The 16,628-nt window shown below is 71.7% G+C and overlaps 6 protein-coding genes and 1 long non-coding RNA gene across 8 annotated transcripts; 4 read left to right on the top strand and 3 right to left on the bottom strand.

Annotated features, from left to right (window-relative positions):
* On the top strand, positions 108–1,886 carry KHK (ketohexokinase). Its single transcript, XM_021392767.1, has 8 exons — positions 108–241; positions 312–428; positions 539–673; positions 816–888; positions 967–1,113; positions 1,297–1,385; positions 1,505–1,662; positions 1,753–1,886. Exons 1-8 carry the CDS (start codon positions 135–137, stop codon positions 1,836–1,838), a joined length of 912 nt encoding a protein of 303 aa, XP_021248442.1. The 5' UTR covers positions 108–134; the 3' UTR covers positions 1,839–1,886.
* CGREF1 (cell growth regulator with EF-hand domain 1) lies at positions 1,937–3,617 on the bottom strand. The gene is made up of 5 exons (XM_021392780.1): positions 3,480–3,617; positions 3,064–3,135; positions 2,792–2,862; positions 2,573–2,697; positions 1,937–2,489 (listed from the first exon to the last, which is right to left on the bottom strand). Exons 1-5 carry the CDS (start codon positions 3,572–3,574, stop codon positions 2,082–2,084), a joined length of 771 nt encoding a protein of 256 aa, XP_021248455.1. The 5' UTR covers positions 3,575–3,617; the 3' UTR covers positions 1,937–2,081.
* Positions 3,613–5,952, top strand: ABHD1 (abhydrolase domain containing 1). The gene is made up of 8 exons (XM_021392766.1): positions 3,613–4,205; positions 4,476–4,640; positions 4,712–4,757; positions 4,838–4,950; positions 5,025–5,198; positions 5,321–5,369; positions 5,440–5,605; positions 5,687–5,952. Exons 1-8 carry the CDS (start codon positions 3,910–3,912, stop codon positions 5,896–5,898), a joined length of 1,221 nt encoding a protein of 406 aa, XP_021248441.1. The 5' UTR covers positions 3,613–3,909; the 3' UTR covers positions 5,899–5,952.
* Positions 6,059–8,159, bottom strand: PREB (prolactin regulatory element binding). The gene is made up of 9 exons (XM_021392765.1): positions 7,971–8,159; positions 7,706–7,889; positions 7,393–7,604; positions 7,240–7,320; positions 7,040–7,164; positions 6,753–6,926; positions 6,614–6,686; positions 6,373–6,532; positions 6,059–6,295 (listed from the first exon to the last, which is right to left on the bottom strand). Exons 1-9 carry the CDS (start codon positions 8,100–8,102, stop codon positions 6,201–6,203), a joined length of 1,236 nt encoding a protein of 411 aa, XP_021248440.1. The 5' UTR covers positions 8,103–8,159; the 3' UTR covers positions 6,059–6,200.
* LOC110396885 lies at positions 8,226–10,389 on the top strand. The gene is made up of 3 exons (XR_002437335.1): positions 8,226–8,355; positions 9,499–9,739; positions 10,253–10,389. It is a non-coding gene; the product is annotated as an uncharacterized LOC110396885 (long non-coding RNA).
* SLC5A6 (solute carrier family 5 member 6) lies at positions 8,334–12,960 on the bottom strand. 2 transcript variants are annotated; one of them, XM_021392763.1, is made up of 16 exons: positions 12,662–12,960; positions 11,171–11,665; positions 11,013–11,078; positions 10,894–10,945; positions 10,746–10,813; positions 10,467–10,621; positions 10,221–10,361; positions 10,008–10,137; positions 9,847–9,935; positions 9,653–9,765; positions 9,493–9,560; positions 9,320–9,406; positions 9,053–9,234; positions 8,866–8,969; positions 8,676–8,797; positions 8,334–8,590 (listed from the first exon to the last, which is right to left on the bottom strand). In XM_021392763.1, the coding sequence occupies exons 2-16, from the start codon at positions 11,498–11,500 to the stop codon at positions 8,462–8,464; spliced, it is 1,836 nt and encodes a 611-aa protein (XP_021248438.1). In that variant the 5' UTR covers positions 11,501–11,665; positions 12,662–12,960; the 3' UTR covers positions 8,334–8,461. The 2 variants fall into 2 exon arrangements, with proteins under 2 accessions (XP_021248438.1, XP_021248439.1); XM_021392764.1 differs by lacking the exon at positions 12,662–12,960 and having other exon boundaries at positions 11,171–11,785.
* ATRAID (all-trans retinoic acid induced differentiation factor) lies at positions 12,852–14,311 on the top strand. Its single transcript, XM_021392779.1, has 6 exons — positions 12,852–13,217; positions 13,419–13,490; positions 13,599–13,670; positions 13,736–13,857; positions 13,958–14,058; positions 14,134–14,311. The coding sequence occupies exons 1-6, from the start codon at positions 12,898–12,900 to the stop codon at positions 14,236–14,238; spliced, it is 792 nt and encodes a 263-aa protein (XP_021248454.1). The 5' UTR covers positions 12,852–12,897; the 3' UTR covers positions 14,239–14,311.

The raw sequence follows: 16,628 nt of genomic DNA, 5'->3' as shown, positions 1-16,628 counted from the left end.
GCGGGCGAGCGGCGGCTGTGCGAGGTGCCGGGGCTGCGCGAGGCCACCGGGGCGGGGCCTGCGGGTGCCACCCCCTATCCCCCCCATCCCCCGGGGCAGAGCGGAGCGGAGCGGAGCGCTGCGCGGATCGCGGCATGGCGGCGGGGGCGGGAGGCGAGAAGCGGATCCTGTGCGTGGGGCTGGTGTGCCTCGACGTGATCAGCGTGGTGGACGCGTACCCGGCCGAGGACAGCGACACGAGGTACCGCCCTGCGCGGCGCCCGGCTCGGCGTCCCGCTCGGCGTCCCGCACGCTGACCCTATGCCCTGCAGGTGCCTGACGCAGCGGTGGCAGCGCGGGGGGAACGCCTCCAACTCGTGCACGGTGCTGGCGCTGCTGGGTGCTCCCTGCGCCTTCATGGGCTCCCTGGCACCCGGGCACGCGGCCGAGTGAGTGGGGACGGAGGGGCAGGGCGGGCGGGGAACCAGGGGGACGCGGTGCCGGGTGCCCGCAGCCCCGCGGTGCCCCGTCGCCCGCCGACCCCGTGCGTGCCCCCCAGCTTCATCGTGGCAGATTTCCAGCGCCGCGGCGTGGATGTGACGCACGTGGCCTGGCAGCCCCACGGGGACGTGCCCTGCGCCTGCTGCGTGGTCAGCGCCGCCACCGGCTCGCGGACCATCGTGCTGCACGACACGTGGGTGCCTTCCCCCCCGGGATCCCCGGCCCCGCTGTGATCGGCTGCAGGGCAGCCCTCGTTAATCATTCCCCGCCCGCCCGGTGCTCTGTGCCCGGTGCCCGGGACAGAGGCGAGGCGCGGGGCTGCCCTTCGCCCGCAGGAACCTGCCCGACGTCACCGAGCGCGACTTTGCGCGGGTCGACCTGGCTCAGTACAAGTGGATCCACTGGGAGGTGCGGGGCGGCGCGGGGCGGGCTCCTAGTGGGGGGAGGGGGGCGTGGCTTGCCGTGACCACGCCCCTCTCCCCGCAGGCCCGCAACGCGGCGGAGCAGGAGCAGATGATGCTCCGCGTGGAGCGGCACAACAGCGCGCTGCCGCCCGCACAGCGCATCCGCACGTCGGTGGAGGTGGAGAAGCCGCGGGACGAGCTGCTGCCGCTCCTGGCGCACGGCGATGTGGTACGGCCCGGCCACGCCCACCCCGCCACGCCCCGACGGCGATTGGTCCGGGCGGGCAGGGGGGGCGGGGCCGGACGGGAGAGGGGGCGGAGTCACGCTCGGGTGTGGCGCGAAGGGGGCGGGGCTTGCGCCGTGGTGGGTCCCGGGGAGCGCGGAGGAACGCCGGCCCGCCGCCCCCCGCAGGTGTTCATCAGCAAGGACCTGGCCAAGCACCTGGGCTACGGGACGGCGGCCGAGGCGCTGCGGGGGCTGCGGGGCCGCGTGCGGCCAGGGTAAGGCGTGGGGACGGGACGGCGACGGCGCGGGGCGCAGCCGCGGACGGGCCGCGGGTTGCGGGTTGCGGGTTGCGGGAGGGGCCGTGCCTGCCCCCGCCCCAGCTGTCGCCCCGCAGCGCGACCATGATCTGCGCGTGGGCCGAGGAGGGCGCCGACGCGCTGGAGCCGGACGGGACCCTGGTGCACTCCGACGCGTTCCCCCCGGAGCGGCTGGTGGACACGTTGGGGGCCGGAGACACCTTCAACGCCGCCGTCATCTTCGCGCTGTCAGGAGGTGGGCACAGCCCTGGCGGCGCGGCACGGCACGGCCCCGCACCTCCCCGCGGCGCCTCACGCCTCCCCCGTGTCCGTCCCTCTCCCCCAGGGCAGAGCCTGCGGGACGCGCTCACCTTCGGCTGCCGCATCGCGGGGAAGAAGTGCGGGATCCAGGGCTACGATGGCATCGTCTGAGCCGCGCGGTGCGCACCGCCCCATGCCCAATAAAGCTCGCCGACCCCCGCCGCTGCCTCCTGCCCGAGCCCCGCGTGTCCCCCCCTACTCTGTTCACATTGTGGGCGGCAGCGGCTGTATTCCTCGACCCACGTTACAGCGCGAACTCGCGTGTCCCGAACCTTTCCCCCCGGGCCCGTTGCAGCGGGGGAGGCCCCCACAGCCATGGGGCAGGGAACCGCCCGCAGCCCCCCCCCCCCAAGCCTACATCTCCCCGGGATCCTCCCAGGCCGGGGCTGCCGGCGTCTCGGGGCGGTCAACGAGGGGGTCTCTGTCCTCGATGGCCGCCTCCAATTCCACCGCCGCCTCCTCCTCCAGAGGGGCTCCGGCCCCTGGGATTCCCTGCCCCTCTGCCTGGATGCCGCCATCCCCCTGCAGGCCCTGCCCCTCTGGGGGGCTACTCGCCCCCGCGTCCCCCCCCGGCGTCTCCTCCCCCACCGTGGGCATCCTCTCCTCTTCCCTAATGTGTCCCCCCTCCGTCCCCTCGAGGTCAGGGCCGCCCCCCCGCGCGGGTCCCCGTGCCGGGGCGGGCAGCAGCAGCTCGGAGGGGTCCAGCAGCCCGTCTCCGCCGCGGTCTCGCTGCTCCAGAGCGCCGTCCACCAGCGCGGCCACCTGCGTGGATGGGGACGGATGCGCACACGGTGAGAGTGGAGCTCAGCGCACGGACCCCGCGGGGCGCGAACCCCCGCACGCACCGCCTCGGGGCTGGGCCGCCCCGCGCCCCCCTGGGTCAGCACCGCCCCCAACAGCTGCAGCAGCTCCAGCCCGTCCAGCTGCCCGCTCCGGTCGTGGTCGTGCAACGCGAAGAGGAAGAGCAGAGCTGCGGGCACGAGGCGAGGGGCGTGGGGCTGAGACTCGCTCTCCCCCGCAACAAACAGCCACCCCCTCTCCCCTCTCCTGCCGCCCGTCCTTACCCTGCTCCCGCGTCATCTCGTCCGCGTCCCGCTGCGGTGGTCCCAAACTCCGCACAGCGCTGCGCAGCAACCTGGGGACAGCGGGGCTGGGGAGGGGGAAACGCACCGCTCCTGCCCCACGGCCAGACCCTCGTCGCCCGCCCCGCAGCCACCTAATCCCGCCTCCCCCCTGCCCTGCCGCCACCCACGGGGTCCCCACGTGCCCCGAGTGTCCCCCCACCCCCTCCTCCGGATACCTCTGTGCCCCCCAGCCCCTAGGGTCGGGCACTCACTGCAGAGCGAGGGGCTCCGGGCTCAGCGGGTCGGGGCCGGGATCCGTCCCCGCGGCCGCGAGGGGCTCGGATCTAGACGGGGTATAGGGGAGGGGGGGTTACCGCGATGCCGCCTGCCCCCGCCGGGCCCGCAGTTCCCGTGCTGCCCCCGCAACGCGACCTCGACCCTCAGCAGCTGTCTGCAACCCCGCAGTTGTCTAATCCCCGCACCTATGTGCAGCCGTGCCGTTGTGCAATTCCTCACCTGCGTGCAGTGTGACCCCCGCACCTGTGTGACCCCTGCACCTGTGTGACCCCCGCACCTACGTGACCCCCGCACCTTGTCATCCCGCACCATAGCACCCTCCACCCTCACGCCACCGTCTGTGCCCTCCCGCAGCTCCGCGCCCCTCACTTCCCTCTCCTGCGCCCCGTACCGCATCGCCCCATCCCTGGGAGCCGCCCGCGCCGCGGGGCCGAGCAGCAGCAGCAGCAGCAGCAGCGGCGGTGGGGCCGCCCGCGGGGTTCTCATCCCGCAGTCGGCGCGGACCCACGAGCGGAGCTGCCACGCGCGCGGACTCGGAGAGGGATTCCAGGCGACAGCGACACCGCGACCCGCACACGGACGTCCCGGGACACGCACACGCGGCGGTGTCCCCCCCCGCCCCGCCCCGGGCCACGTCGCCGGCCCCGCCTCGCCGCGCCCGGCGGAATTCACATCTGCCGGCAGCGCAGGGGTTAACCGGCGTCCGCCGCTCTGCCCGGCACAAAGATGGCCGCCGGCGCCACGCCCGCCCGGCTGTGGGCGGGGCAAGTGCTGGTGGGCGTGGCCAGGGGCGGGACCGGGCGGTCCCGGCAGTGGTGGCCATGGGCGCGGAGGGGCCGCGGAGCTCCGCGCTGCTCCCGCTGCTCCCGGTGCCGCCGCCGCTGCTGCTGCTGCTGGCGGCCGCCGCCGCGCTGCTCGGCTGCCTCTGGGCGCGATCCCCGCGCCGTTCCCCGCAGCCGCCCCTGCTGGCCGGCGGCCCGCGGCTCCGCGCCTTCCTGCGGCGGCACTGCCCGGCCGTGCGGGAGCCGTTCCGCCCTACTGCGTGGTGCCGCGGGGGGCGGCTGCAGACCGTGAGCCGCGCGCTGCTGCAGAGCCGGCCCCGCGTCGGATACCGCAGGTGGGGCGGGATGGGGCCGGTGGGACGGGACGGGTCGGGTCGGGTCGGGGGACAGGGGTGGGAATGGGGATGGACCGGGGAAGGGACGGGGACGGGACAGGGGGAGACGGGAACCGGGGTTGGGACGGGTGGGATCGGGGACTGAGGGAGGAACGGGACAGGTGGGGAGAGCGCCTGAAGTTTGGATAGGGTGGGTGGGGATCGGACGGGTGAGGACGGGACGGGTGGTGCCACGGCCAGCGTGCCCCTGCCCGCATCCCCGCCCCGCAGCGAGGCCATCCGCACGCCCGACGGCGGGCAGCTCATCCTGGACTGGGCCGATGACGGCGGCACCGCCTCATGCCCCACGGTGCTGCTGCTGCCGGGGCTGACGGGGAACAGCCAGGCCGCCTACATGCTGCACTTAGTGCGCGAGGCGTGCAGCGCCGGCTACAGGTGAGTGCTGGGGGCGGGACGGGGCGAGGGTTAACCCACCGTCCCCGCTAACGCCGCGGTCCTCCCTGCAGGGCCGTCGTGCTCAACAACCGGGGCTGCCGCGGTGAGGAGCTGCTGGTGAGATCCCCCTCCCTCCCCACAAGTCCCTGCCCCGTAGTTGGGCACAGCGGGGCCCCGAACCGCACTGCCTCCCCCAGACCCCCAGGACCTTCTGTGCCAGCAACACCGAGGACCTGGAGACGGCCATCACGCACATCCACCGCCAGTACCCGCACGCCCCGCTGCTGGCTGCCGGCGTATCCCTGGGAGGGTATGGGACTAAGGGAAGGATAGCCGGGGGGGTGGCACAGCAGAGCTCCCCCATCCCTGCCCCCTCCCCTGCAGGATGCAGGTGCTGAACTACCTGGCGCGGGTGGGAGACGCAGCGGGGCTGGTGGCTGCAATGGCCATTTCCCCGAGCTGGGACCCCATGGAGACAACGGCGTCGCTGGAGCAGCCGCTCAACACGTGGCTCTTCAACCGCCAGCTGGCTGCCGGGCTGCGGCACCTCGTCCGCAGGTGGGGGCACACCTGGATGGGGGGGCATCACCCCACCCTGACCCCAGGTCTGCAAGTGGGAGGGGAGGGGAGGAACACCTGCACCGGGGGCATCGCCCCGCCCTGACCCGGGGTCCTTGCAGGCACCGCGCGGTGATCGGGGACATGGTGGACGTGGAGCACATCCTGCAGGTAGCACCCATCCCCGTGTCCCCCCCACCCCTGCACCGAGTGCCACCCGCTACCCTCCCCCCGCCCCCAGGCGCGCACCATCCGGGAGTTCGATGAGCGTTACACCGCGCCCGCCTTCGGGTACGGCTCCTGCATGGAGTACTACCGCGCCGCCAGCCCCGCCAGCAGCCTGCACCGCGTCCGCGTGCCCACGCTGTGCCTCAACGCCGCCGATGACCCCTTCTCCCCCCTGCACGGTGAGTGGGGCTGGGGGGGGGGGCCGTGCCCAACCCCGTGGTGTTGCGGGGTTGGCGGCTGACCCGCGTGTCCCCTTGCAGCCATCCCTGTGGCGGCCGCCTGGCACCTGCCCCACGTGGCGCTGCTGGTGACGACGCGCGGCGGCCACATCGGGTTCCTGGAGGGGCTGCTGCCGCGGCACGGCGGCCTCATGGAGCGCCTCTTCTTGCAGTTCGTCACCGCCGTGTTCCAGCATGGAGAGGAGCTGCGGGGGCTGCAGGGGGAGGGGGCTGCGGAGGAGGTCAGCGCCTGATGTCCCCCACGAACATCCTCCAAACCCCAATAAACCCATTCCCATCCCCACGGACCCCTCTCCCACCCCAGCAGCACAGCCAGCAGTGGGGCACGGAGCGTGAAGCACATGCACAGGGAGGTCAGACCGCCCCATCCCCACAGCCCCAGCAGAGACAATGCCTTCACGCTCTGGGTTTAATGGTGGGGCCAAGGACCAGCTCCAGCCCAGCCCTTGGCACGCTGCATCCCAAGGTGATCCCACACCCGCAGTGTGCCCGGAGCCAGGTCCATCCGCCCCCCCCAGTGCAGTAGGGTGGGTTCCTAGAGGAAGCCAGGGAAGGCGAGTTGCAGCAGCACGATGCTGCCCACGATGAGCGCGGCACAGAGCAGCAGCAGCAGCCAGATGGGCAGCGAGCCTGAGGGTGGGGGGAGAAGAGGCTGAGGGGTGGGGTCCTGGGGGGGGGGTCCCAGCCCCGCAGCCCCACACACATACGGCGGGCGGGCAGCAGGTGCAGCTTGCAGCGGCTGTCCACAGCCACGCTGAGCAGCGCCGCCTCGTTCCCCGCCAGCAGCTCCCGTCCACGCTCGCTCTCGGGCACGAAGGCCACATCGGTGACGACGATGCCGTGTGCCTCCTTCACGTAGTACAGCCTCTGAAGGGGGGAACGGACGTGAGGTGAGGTGACCCTGGTGGCCCCCGTGCCTGCCCCGTGCCCTCCCTGTGCCACGCTCACCTGCAGCGAGAAGGCGATGTGCACAGCGACAGAGCCGGTGACGGTGCCCAGCCCCAGGAAGGTGCCCGAGTCACTGCGGGGAGAGGGGCGGTGAGCGGGGCTGGGAGCAGGGGGAGGGGTGAGGGGCCTCCCCACCTACCTGACGGAGAGGCAGGAGATGACCTCGGAGCCGCAGGGTCGTGTCAGCAGCGGCAGGAAGCTGCCCCCGTCCCACTTGGTCAGGTAGCAGGGCGGTGGCCGGCGTTCTCGCTTGTGGGGCACCTGCACCGTGTAGAGCCGCAGCGCCCGGCAGTCGTCCTCCACCGCCCCGAAGCTGGCACGGGGCAGCAGGGTGAGCCGTGGCCGTGCCGCCGGGGGACCGCCCCGTGGGGTCACCGCCGCTGTCCCACGGCACAGCCCTGGGGCCGCCCCCAGCCCCGCACCCACCGGCAGGCCTGGTAGCGGTACGCGGTGCTGGGGACGCCGGGCAGGTTCTCATCCCATTGCAGCCCTGTCACCAGCTGGTCCCGCTGCCACACGCGGCACTGCAGGTCCCGTCCCGCCGTCACCACCTGTGGGACACGAGATCGCTGCGGCTCGGGGGGCTGTGCAGGGCAGCGTGTCCCCAGCCCGTGCCCCACACCCACCTTATTGTCGGGGCCCAGCGTGATGTCTTCGATCTCCCCATCGTGCGCCTTGAACTCCAGCGCCTTCTTCATGCTGGGGAACTGCGGCGGCCGTCAGCAGGTCCCCGATGGGTGACCCCCGCCCCTCCCCGGGCCCTCCCGCCCCACTCCCACCTCCCAGAGCCGCAGGAATCCGTCGGCACCGCCGGTGACGAGCAGCGTGCCGTCGGTGCTGAAGCGCACGGCCTTCTGCAGCGCGTCGGGGCTGAAGTCGGTGCGCACGCGGTGCAGGCTCTCCACCGTCACCTCTCCGCCGCCGCTCCGCGTGTCACCGCGCTCCGCGGGGCCGGCGCCCTTCCGCCTGCGTGGGCCCTTCTCCGCCGCGGCTGTGCGGGGGACGCGGCGGGGACGGAGAGCCGCGGGGTGAGCGCCCCGCACTCGGCACCCGGCTCCGGTCACCCCGCCCCCCCCCCCGATCCCCGCTCACCGTCGCCCCCGCCCGCGCCGCCCGCCCGCACGCAGAGCCGCAGGATGTGGCAGCTGTGGTCCTGCCCCGCCGCGATGATGTCGCCGCTCAGCGCCATGCTCATGGTGGCGCGGGTCTCGGTGTCGTGGCAGTGCAGCAGCGACGCGCTGAGCCGCCCCCCGATCTGCTCCAGCTGCAGGAAGTGCTGCGGAGACACCGCCGCTCAGCCCCGCGCCACCCGGAGCCCCGCACCCCCCGAGCCGCGCCGCGCCGCACCGCACCGCACCACTCCATTGCCGATCCCGGTTTTGGCCGCTCCTCCGCCTCCAGCGGTGATGGCGAGGCCTCGCCGCGGGTGCAGCCGCACGGTGTAGAGCGGGAAGGGCGCCCGGTACAGCTCGGTCGGGCGCGGCGCCATTGCGGGAACGGCGCGCCGCGTCACGGCCACGCCCACCTCTGGCCACGCCCCCCCGCTGGAGGCAGGCCCAATCACACGCCCCGCCCCCCGCTAAGCCACGCCAAATTGGCGGTAGCCCCGCCCCTCCCGATGCCCCGCCCGCCGCCGCCGTGCCCACGCGTGCCCCGCGGCTCCACGCTGCCATAGAACGCCGCAGCCCCCCGGGCACCCCGACCCCGCAGGACCCCGGAGCTCTCCAGAACGGTTTATTGAGGTGAGGGTGAGGGGAGGTAACATTGCGACACCGCTTCGCACTGTGGTCCCACGGCCCCCCCGGGCAGCACCGCCCCTGCGGGGGTCCCGTGCCCCCCCGGCCGTGCTCAGAAGGCCGTCTCTTGCAGCGCGTAGGCGGGCGGCCCGTAGCCCTGCTCCTCGGCCTCGTCCCACGGCGCAGTGCCCAGCCCATTGGGAACGCGCTTCTCGGCTGCGGGCGGCGGGTGGGCGGAGTCCTGCAGGCACACAGCGGGTGTGGGGCAGCGGGGCTGCGCACGGCCACCCCTCCCCACGCCCCCTGTCCCGCTTTGGGTTGCTCACCTGCGTGGGGAAGCGCACCCCGCAGCACAGCCGCTGGCGGTAGCGGGCGGGCAGGCAGCGCAGCAGCCGCGGCAGCACTGGGAAAATGGTGCGGGGGTCCACAGCCGAGGGCGGCGTGGGGCCTGTTGGGGTCACAGGGGTGAGTGGGACGCGGCAGGGAGCGGTGCCCTGCCCCCCATCCCGCACCCACCGGTGAGCAGGCTGACCAGGAGCCCCACCGCGATGACGGTGGTGGAGTTGTGGGCGCTGTACCACATGTAGGAGAGGCGGTAGAACTTCTGCAGGCCCGTGGGGCTGGGAGGGGGGGGGTGGAGGCGGTGAGGGGAGGTTGAGCCAGACCCCCCGCAGACCACCCCCAGCAGCCCCACGGCGCTCACCTCGGGGCGGGTGTCGTGGAGGTGAGCAGCGTGGTGGTGAGCACAACCGGTGTGGTCAGGTTGGTGGGGGGGGGCACGGTGCTGTTGGCCAGGGAGGCGGTCCCCCCCATGTTGGCCACCAGGCTGCCGATGCCCACCCAGAAGGCCATGGCCAACCCGGCCAGCAGCCCCACCACCGCGCCCTGTGGGGGGAGAGGCGCTCAGCCCCTTGGCAGCACCTGACAGGGTATCCGGGGGGAGGGGAGGGAAGGGGTCTGGGGTACTCACCGTGGGGTTGGCACAGGGGAAGAACATCCCCAGGCAGAAAAGCCCCAGCAGTGGCCCCCCCACCATGCCAAAGATACTGATGGCTGCCTGCAGGGAGATGTCACAGTTTTGGGGCCGAGGAGGGGAAACAGGGCCTGTGAGGCCAGGGGGGCCTCCAGCAACCCGTTCCCTACCTGCAGCACAGGACCAAGCATGGAGGACACGTAGGCCATCCCCAGGCACAGCAGCCCATAGCCGAAAGCTGAGGATAGATGGATGGATGGATGGATGGATGGGGTTCAGGGCCCTGCCAGGACCTCGTTGTCCACCCTCCGTAGTGTGCCCCACGCTCACCCAGGAGCTTGGAGAGCAGTGTGGCACGCGACTCTGACAGCCCGGGGCAGTGCGGCCGCACCAGGTCCTCCATCGTCACCGTCGCCAGTGAGTTGAAGGCAGAGGAGATGGTGCTGGGGAGGGGAAGAAGGAGGGGAGCAGTAGGGGGGGCTCGGCCGTGCCCCCAACCCACCGTCCTCTGTTACGGCACCCACCTGAGGGAGCCGCTGAAGAGACAGGCGACAAAGAGGCCAGGCAGCCCCGGCAGGTCCCGCAGCACGTCCATCACAAAGTACAACACCAGCTGTGGGGGGCATGGGGGTGAGCGTGGCACTGGGGAGGATGGGGGCTGGCGGGGTGGGAGCGCTGCACCCACCTGGTCGGAAGAGATGCGAGTGCCGCTGGGGACCAGCGGGTGCTCGCGGTCGTAGACAAACATGACGAGGCCGGTGAGGCAGCTGAGGCACAGCACGATTTGCTGGCAGGGGAAGACGGCGTAGCAGGAGCTGCGGGCGCCGTTGGGAGCGTCAGAAGCGGGCAGAGGCGGGATGGGGGGGGAGGTGTCCCCGCTTGCCCCCGCCCCACTCACAGCACCGCCTGCCTCTCGCTGCGGGAGCTCAGGTAGCGCTGCACCTGCGCCTGGTTCACGCCGTACAGCGACAGCATCATGAAGACCCCCCCGAAGGCCAGCGTCCAGAAGGTGTGCCGCACGTAGGGGTCAGGGTCCAGGCTGCAGGGTCAGGTACAGTCACGGCCATGCCAGCATCCCATCCCCTTCCCCTGTGCGTGTCCCAGCTGTGCTGCTCTCCCCGTCCCAGCCCTGCAGTGCACTCACTCGATGCCGGAGATCTTGCCCTGCTGCTCGGCCAGGTGCCAAACGCGGGCCATGCCCCCCACGCGCCGCGCACCCACCACGATGACGGCCAGCTGCCCCGCGAACATGACCAGCGTCTGGAACACGTCGGTCCAGATGACGGCCTTCAGCCCCCCCTGCAGAGGGACACACCTGTCATCGCTGCCCCTTGGGGCGGTGGGACACACACACACACACACACACACACACACACACACACACACACAACGAACAGCCCTGGGGCACGGTGACAGCACTCACCAGTGTAGTGTACAGCGTGCAGACCAGCCCGATGGTGAGCACCGCGCTCCAGAGGTCAAAGCCCGTCACTGGGTGCCATTAAGGAGGGATGAGGATGGTGGCTACCACGCCACGGGGGCCCCTAGCCACCACCCCCCTGAGCCCTTACCTGCGTTGAGCGCCAGCGCAGGCGCGTAGAGCACCACTCCCATGTAGATGACCTGTGGGGACAGAGCGCTGCAGCCCCCCTGCGTGCCCCCTCCCCGGGACCCCAAACCCAGCCCTCACCATCTGGAAGATGAAGGTGATGGTGCCAAAGATGCGCACAGTCTTGTTGAAGCGCAGCTCCAAGTACTGGAAGGGAGGGGGAAAAGAATGGGGTCAGGGACGCATCCCCGCCCCGACGTGGGGCACGAGTTGGGGCAGGGGACCCCCTTGCCGCTCACCTCGTAGGTGCTGGTGATCTGCAGGCGGTAGAAGACGGGGATGAAGACGTGCGCGGGGATGAGCAGCCCCAGGAAATAGGAGCAGCCCAGGAACCAGTACTCGGTGCCGAAGCGATAGATCTCGGCCGGCACCCCCAGGATGGCCACCGCCGACTGGAAGGTGGCCAGCAGGGACAGGGCGACGGGCAGGAAACTCATGCTGCGATTGGCCAGCAGAAACTCCTGCACCGTGCGCTGCCGCCCGCCGCTCAGCGCATAGAACAGCCCGATGGCTGCCGACAGCACCAGCAGCAGCACGAAGATGCTGTAGTCTGCCGTCGAGAACTCCATGGCGAGTGTCCGCCGCCGCCCCGCCGCCGCCCCCACTTTTCCGGCTCATGGGCGGAGGGGCCTGCCCGGCAGCGCCCGGCGCTGCGGGAGGTGGCGACGGCGGATCCGGCCCCGCTCGTCCTCGCGGGAACCTTCGCTCCGGAGCTCTCGGCCCGCCTCAAGGACCTGGGGGGGAGACGCACCCGGGGAGGGGGGGGGGGTCACCGCAGTCTTCCCCTCCCCGCTCCCCCGCAGCTCGTCCCCGGGCCAAGGCAAACACGGCAGCCCCGCCCAGCGCCGACCCCGACCCCGCAGCCGGCAAGACCGGCGCGCCCGGAGCCGGCCGGACGGGCTCTGCGTGGGACAGGCGGGCTCCGTGCGGGCCGAACCCGCCGCTCTCCCCGCAGCCGGGCAGGCGCACCCCTGGATGAGGCCGCGCGAGGACGGAGGCGGGCGGCGCTGATCCCCGCAGGAATGCGGCGGGATTAGCCCCGCGCTGCCGTGCCCGGAACGAGGAACGGGGGTTGGCGGCGCTGAAAGGAGGCGAGAGGGCAGCGCTGCCCGCCCCGCCCGCACCGAGGGCATGGTCCAAGGTCACCCACCGCGAGCCGAGACACAACACGGGACACCCACCCCCTCCCCCGTCCCCCCCTCCTCCGCGTTCCTGGCCCAAGGCTCCGGCATTCCCCTCCGGAGCGCTGCCCCCGGGCTCTGGGTCCCACCCGTGTCCCGTGCCGGCAGCGGCGCCCCGCGGTGTCCCCGCACTACCCCGGTGTCCCCACGTCCCCGCGCGACTCCCCGTGTCCCGGTGCCCCCGTGACCCCAGGTCATGGCTCCGCTCCCGGTGCCCCTGTGTCCCCGCACTGCCTCCCGGAGTCCCCAAGTCCCCGCGCGGCTCCCCGTGTCCCGGTGCCCCCGCGACTCCAGGCCAATGCCTCACTCCCGGTGCTCCCCTCCTTGCCCCCTCGCCCCCGCTGTCCCCAGTCTGAAGGTTCCCGCCGACCCCCGCAGTGCCCCCCATCCCACCGCCCGGTCCTCATCCTCTGCCTCGTCTCCGGTGACCCCTGCCCGAGCCCCGGTTCCCCGATCTCCCCGACCCTCGGAGCACTGTGGCTCCGCACACCCCCCTCCCCGCGCTGCACTCCGGCGCGGCGCGCGGCTCCGCCCCACGCCGCCACTCACCGGGCTGCTGCCCGGCTGAGCCCACGTGCGCCTGACAGCGCCGCGGCGCACGATGATGACGTCACGACGCCGAGCACGGCCCTCAGCTTGCGCTCCAGCCCGGCTACCCGCGCGCCCCGTCCGATGCCGTCAGCGCCCCTTCGGCCAATCCCGTGCGTGGAACGCGTCACGTGGACCCGCTGGGGTAGGGTCGCCTCGCCTCGGCGCCTGCAGGCTACGGCGGGCGCGCTCCGTTAATGGCTGAGCCATTGGCCGCCGCGCGCGGTCGTTTCGCCCCGCCGCGCCCCTCCCCGCTGCCAGGAGGAGCCCATCCGGGGGCGGCCTCGGAGCGGGGCGGGGCCGCCGGAAGCGGGGCCGTGGCCTCCCTGCTGCTGCTGCTGCTGCTGCTGCTGCTCCCGCCCGGGGCCGGGGGAACCCCCCCGCGGCTGTGCGGGAGCTGTCCGGGGCCGCCGCGCAACGGCTCCGTCGTGGCACAGTTCTGCGCCTCCAGGGCCGACTCGGAGCTGTGGGGCCGCTGCTGCGTGGGGAGGGGGTCCGGGCGGCAGCACCTGCTGGGGTATGGGTATGGGGACAGGGGGTGGTGCGGGTAATGCGGGGTAGGGCTAACAGGTACGGGGTGTGGGGTAGGGGTACGGGGTGTGCTACGGGTATTGGGTACGTTATAGGGCCCGGGTATGGTCTGGGTGTGTTATGGGTCACGGGCACGGGGTATGGGAACGGCACGGGGGATCACGGGGCTCCCGGTGCTGCCCCCCAGGTTGGACCTGAGCAGCTGTTCCCTGCGGGCTCTCCCCAGCGCCTTCAGTGAGGCTGCGGCTGCCGTGGTGCTGTGAGTGCAGGGGCAGGGGGAGGTGTGGGGGGGGCACGGCCGCGCGTCCCACCCTGGGGTGTCGGTCCTTGCCCCGGGGTGCAGTCAGTGCTCATGGTGCATTGATAGGGACCTGACGGAGAACCCGCTGGCGGCGCTCCCCGATGGCTCCTTCCTGGGTTTCACGCAGCTGCAGCAACTGTGAGTATGTGGGGGGGTGGGACGGGAGCCCGGGGCCGTGCCCGGCGCTGAGCTCTGGTTTGCAGAGTGGTGCCGCTGTCAGTGCCGTGCCCAGGCGGCAGCGGTGCATGGGAGGAGGTGACGACGTATGGCAGCGGCCGCCTGTGCCAGGGCCAGAGGAACCCCTGCAACGGCTCTGAGGAGCTCGGTAGGTGGGGGGGCTCTCCCTGCCCCAGCCGTGGCCCTGCACGGGGGCACCACGTAGCACCGGGCAGGGCAGCCCGTGACCCCCGCGCTGCCCCCCCCAGTCCCACTGTGCCCTGAGAACGCCGCCTGCGCCCCGGATGGCCCCGGCTTCTCGCAGTGCCTCTGTGCAGGCCCCTTCCACGGCTACAAGTGTCTGCGGCAGGTGGGTGCGTGGGGCTGGAGGTGTACGGGGGGGGGGCTCGGATGGGGCGGCATCCTCACCGTGCTCATCTTACAGGGCGCCTTCCCCGTGCCGCTCTTCTGCAGCGTGCTGGGGACCGTGACAGCGGCACTGAGCCTCGCGCTGTGGGGCACCCAGCGCCGGCACGCAGCAGGGCCTTGACCACAACCAGGAGGGGCGGTGTGGGACGTGGCCGGACTGCGGGGCACGGAGTGAATAAAGCGTGTGACAGTGATGGTGGCTGGCTGCTCTGCTGCCTCGGCCCGCCCGGGCTGTGCGGGAGCGGTGGGTCCCGAGCGGATCGCCCAAGGGCGGAGATGGGACGGGGGCGGGGCTATGCAAATCGTGCTCGGCCCGGAGGGACTGATGCAGGGGAGGGGGCGAGAGGGGAGGGGGCGGGGCCATGCAAATCGAGCTGAGCGCGCGGCATGCCGGTAGCGCGCCGCCCCGGGAACGAAACGCGTGTGGAGCCCCGTGGGAAGCGCCTGGGCCTCGGTGCTGGGCTCCACAGCGGGGCAAGGAGCAGGGAGAGCCAAGGGGTGGGGAAGGTGGTTGCGGTCGCGCGTCGCCGTACGGTACGGGCTGGTGGCGGGGCTTGGGGCCGGATGCGTTTATGGAACAAAGCATACTTACCTGGCAGGGGAGACACCATGATCAGGCAGGTGGTTTTCCCAGGGCGAGGCTCATCCCCTGCACTCCGGGTGTGCTGACCCCTGCGATTTCCCCAAATGCGGGAAACTCGACTGCATAATTTGTGGTAGTGGGGGACTGCGTTCGCGCTCTCCCCTGGCTTTTGGGTACGAAAAACAGATTCAATCCGTTTTCTTTCCTGTTGCGCGGTACCGATGCTGGCACCGCATAACGCTCCCGGCAGCGGCGCGCAGCGATCTCCGTGGCCCCGCAGCAGCGCGGTGTCCGTGTCCCGATGGGCGCTGCCCACCCCCGGCCCAGCGCTTCCCGTCCCCGTTCCTCCCCGCTGCTCGCTTTCCCGAAGCGCTCGGCCGGCACCGGCGGCTGCCACCGGGCAGCATTCCTTCTGCACGGCGGAACTGGAGGACGCGGCTTTGCCTCGCGAGCTTCCCCGTCGGGCGCCGTTCTGCCGGTGCCCCTCTACTGCCAGCAGTCACGCGGCGACGACGTGGAATGGAGCTGCTGGAACGGGTCCGGAGGAGGGCCACGAAGATGTTCAGAGGGCTGGAGCACCTCCCTGCGAGGACGGGCTGAGAGATGGGGCTCTGCAGCCTGGGGAAGAGAGGGTTCCGAGGAGACCTTATAGCCCTTCCAGGACCTGAAGGGGGCCTACAGGAAAGCTGGGGAGGGACTTTTTATACAGGCAGGTAACAACAGGACGAGACGAAATGGCTTTAAACTGGAAAAGGGTAGATTTAGACCAGATATTGGGAAGAAATTCTTCGCTGTGGGGGTGGTGAGATACTGGGACGGGTTGCCCAGCGAGGCTGTGGATGCCCCCTCCCTGGCAGCATTCCAGGCCAGGCTGGATGGGGCTGCGAGCAACCTGGTCTAGAGGGAGGTGTCCCTGCCTACAGCAGGGGCTTGGAACTGGACGATCTTCAAGGTCCCTTCTGACCCCAACTGCTACAGCTCAGCACTCCGCAGGTCAACGCCACGCACACCGCCCTCCCCATGCCCTGCTCTCAGCAGCATGGCGCTCACAGGGCTCTGACGGTTCGGCCGCTGCTGGGCGATGGGAGCGGCCCGGGGAAGAGCCGGGCCCTTACAGCTCCGCAGCCAAGCAGCCAGCGGGGGCCGAGAATTGGGGCGTTACTAGTGGGCGCGTGGCTGCCATCAGCCTTCCCTTCTCTTCGTGGGGTGCCAATGCCATGACAGTAGCACAGGGTTGGTTCCTGGATCTCGGCACGATGCACAATGAAGAGAACGTGGCAGGCACACCCAGTGCGGCTCAGCACCGCGCGGCCCTTTGCCTCCGGGAGCTCCCGGTGTGGTGGGGAGAGAACGGGAGAGAGACCGAGTAGAACGTGCGGGCAGAGCTATGAGCATTGCTCTTCTGCCGAAGGCAAAAACCAGCCGGCGGAGAGCAGCACGGAAAGCCGGGAGAGAGTAATAATAAAAAACGACGCGCGGCGCAGAGCCGACCCACCCCGCTCCGCTCCGAGCCGCGGAGCCCCGCAGCGCCCGGGGCCGTTCCGAGCGGGGGGGGGGGGCTGCTGAGGGCGGAGCGCTCCGCAGAAATGGGCGGAGATATGCAAATCGCGCCGTGCGCGCGGCCTGGCGGGAGCGCGCCGCCCTGGGAACGGAACGCGCGTGGAGCCCCGTGTGCGCCGAGGCACAGGGCTCCGGGAGGGATGCGAAGAGGGGCGGGACGCAGTGGTGGGGAGGGTGGCTGTGGGCGCGGGTCGCCGTGCGGTGAGGGCTGGTGTCGGGGCGTGGGGCCGGATGGGTTTATGGAACAAATCATACTTACCTGGCAGGGGAGACACCATGATCAGGCAGGTGGTTTTCCCAGGGCGAGGCTCATCCCCTGCACTCCGGGTGTGCTGACCCCTGCGATTTCCCCAAATGCGGGAAACTCG

The sequence above is a fragment of the Numida meleagris genome, chromosome 3 (assembly GCF_002078875.1).
Source record: "Numida meleagris isolate 19003 breed g44 Domestic line chromosome 3, NumMel1.0, whole genome shotgun sequence".
Lineage (NCBI taxonomy): Eukaryota > Metazoa > Chordata > Aves > Galliformes > Numididae > Numida > Numida meleagris.
Note: the sequence above shows the minus strand (reverse complement) of the source record. Positions and strands in the feature narration are given on the sequence as shown.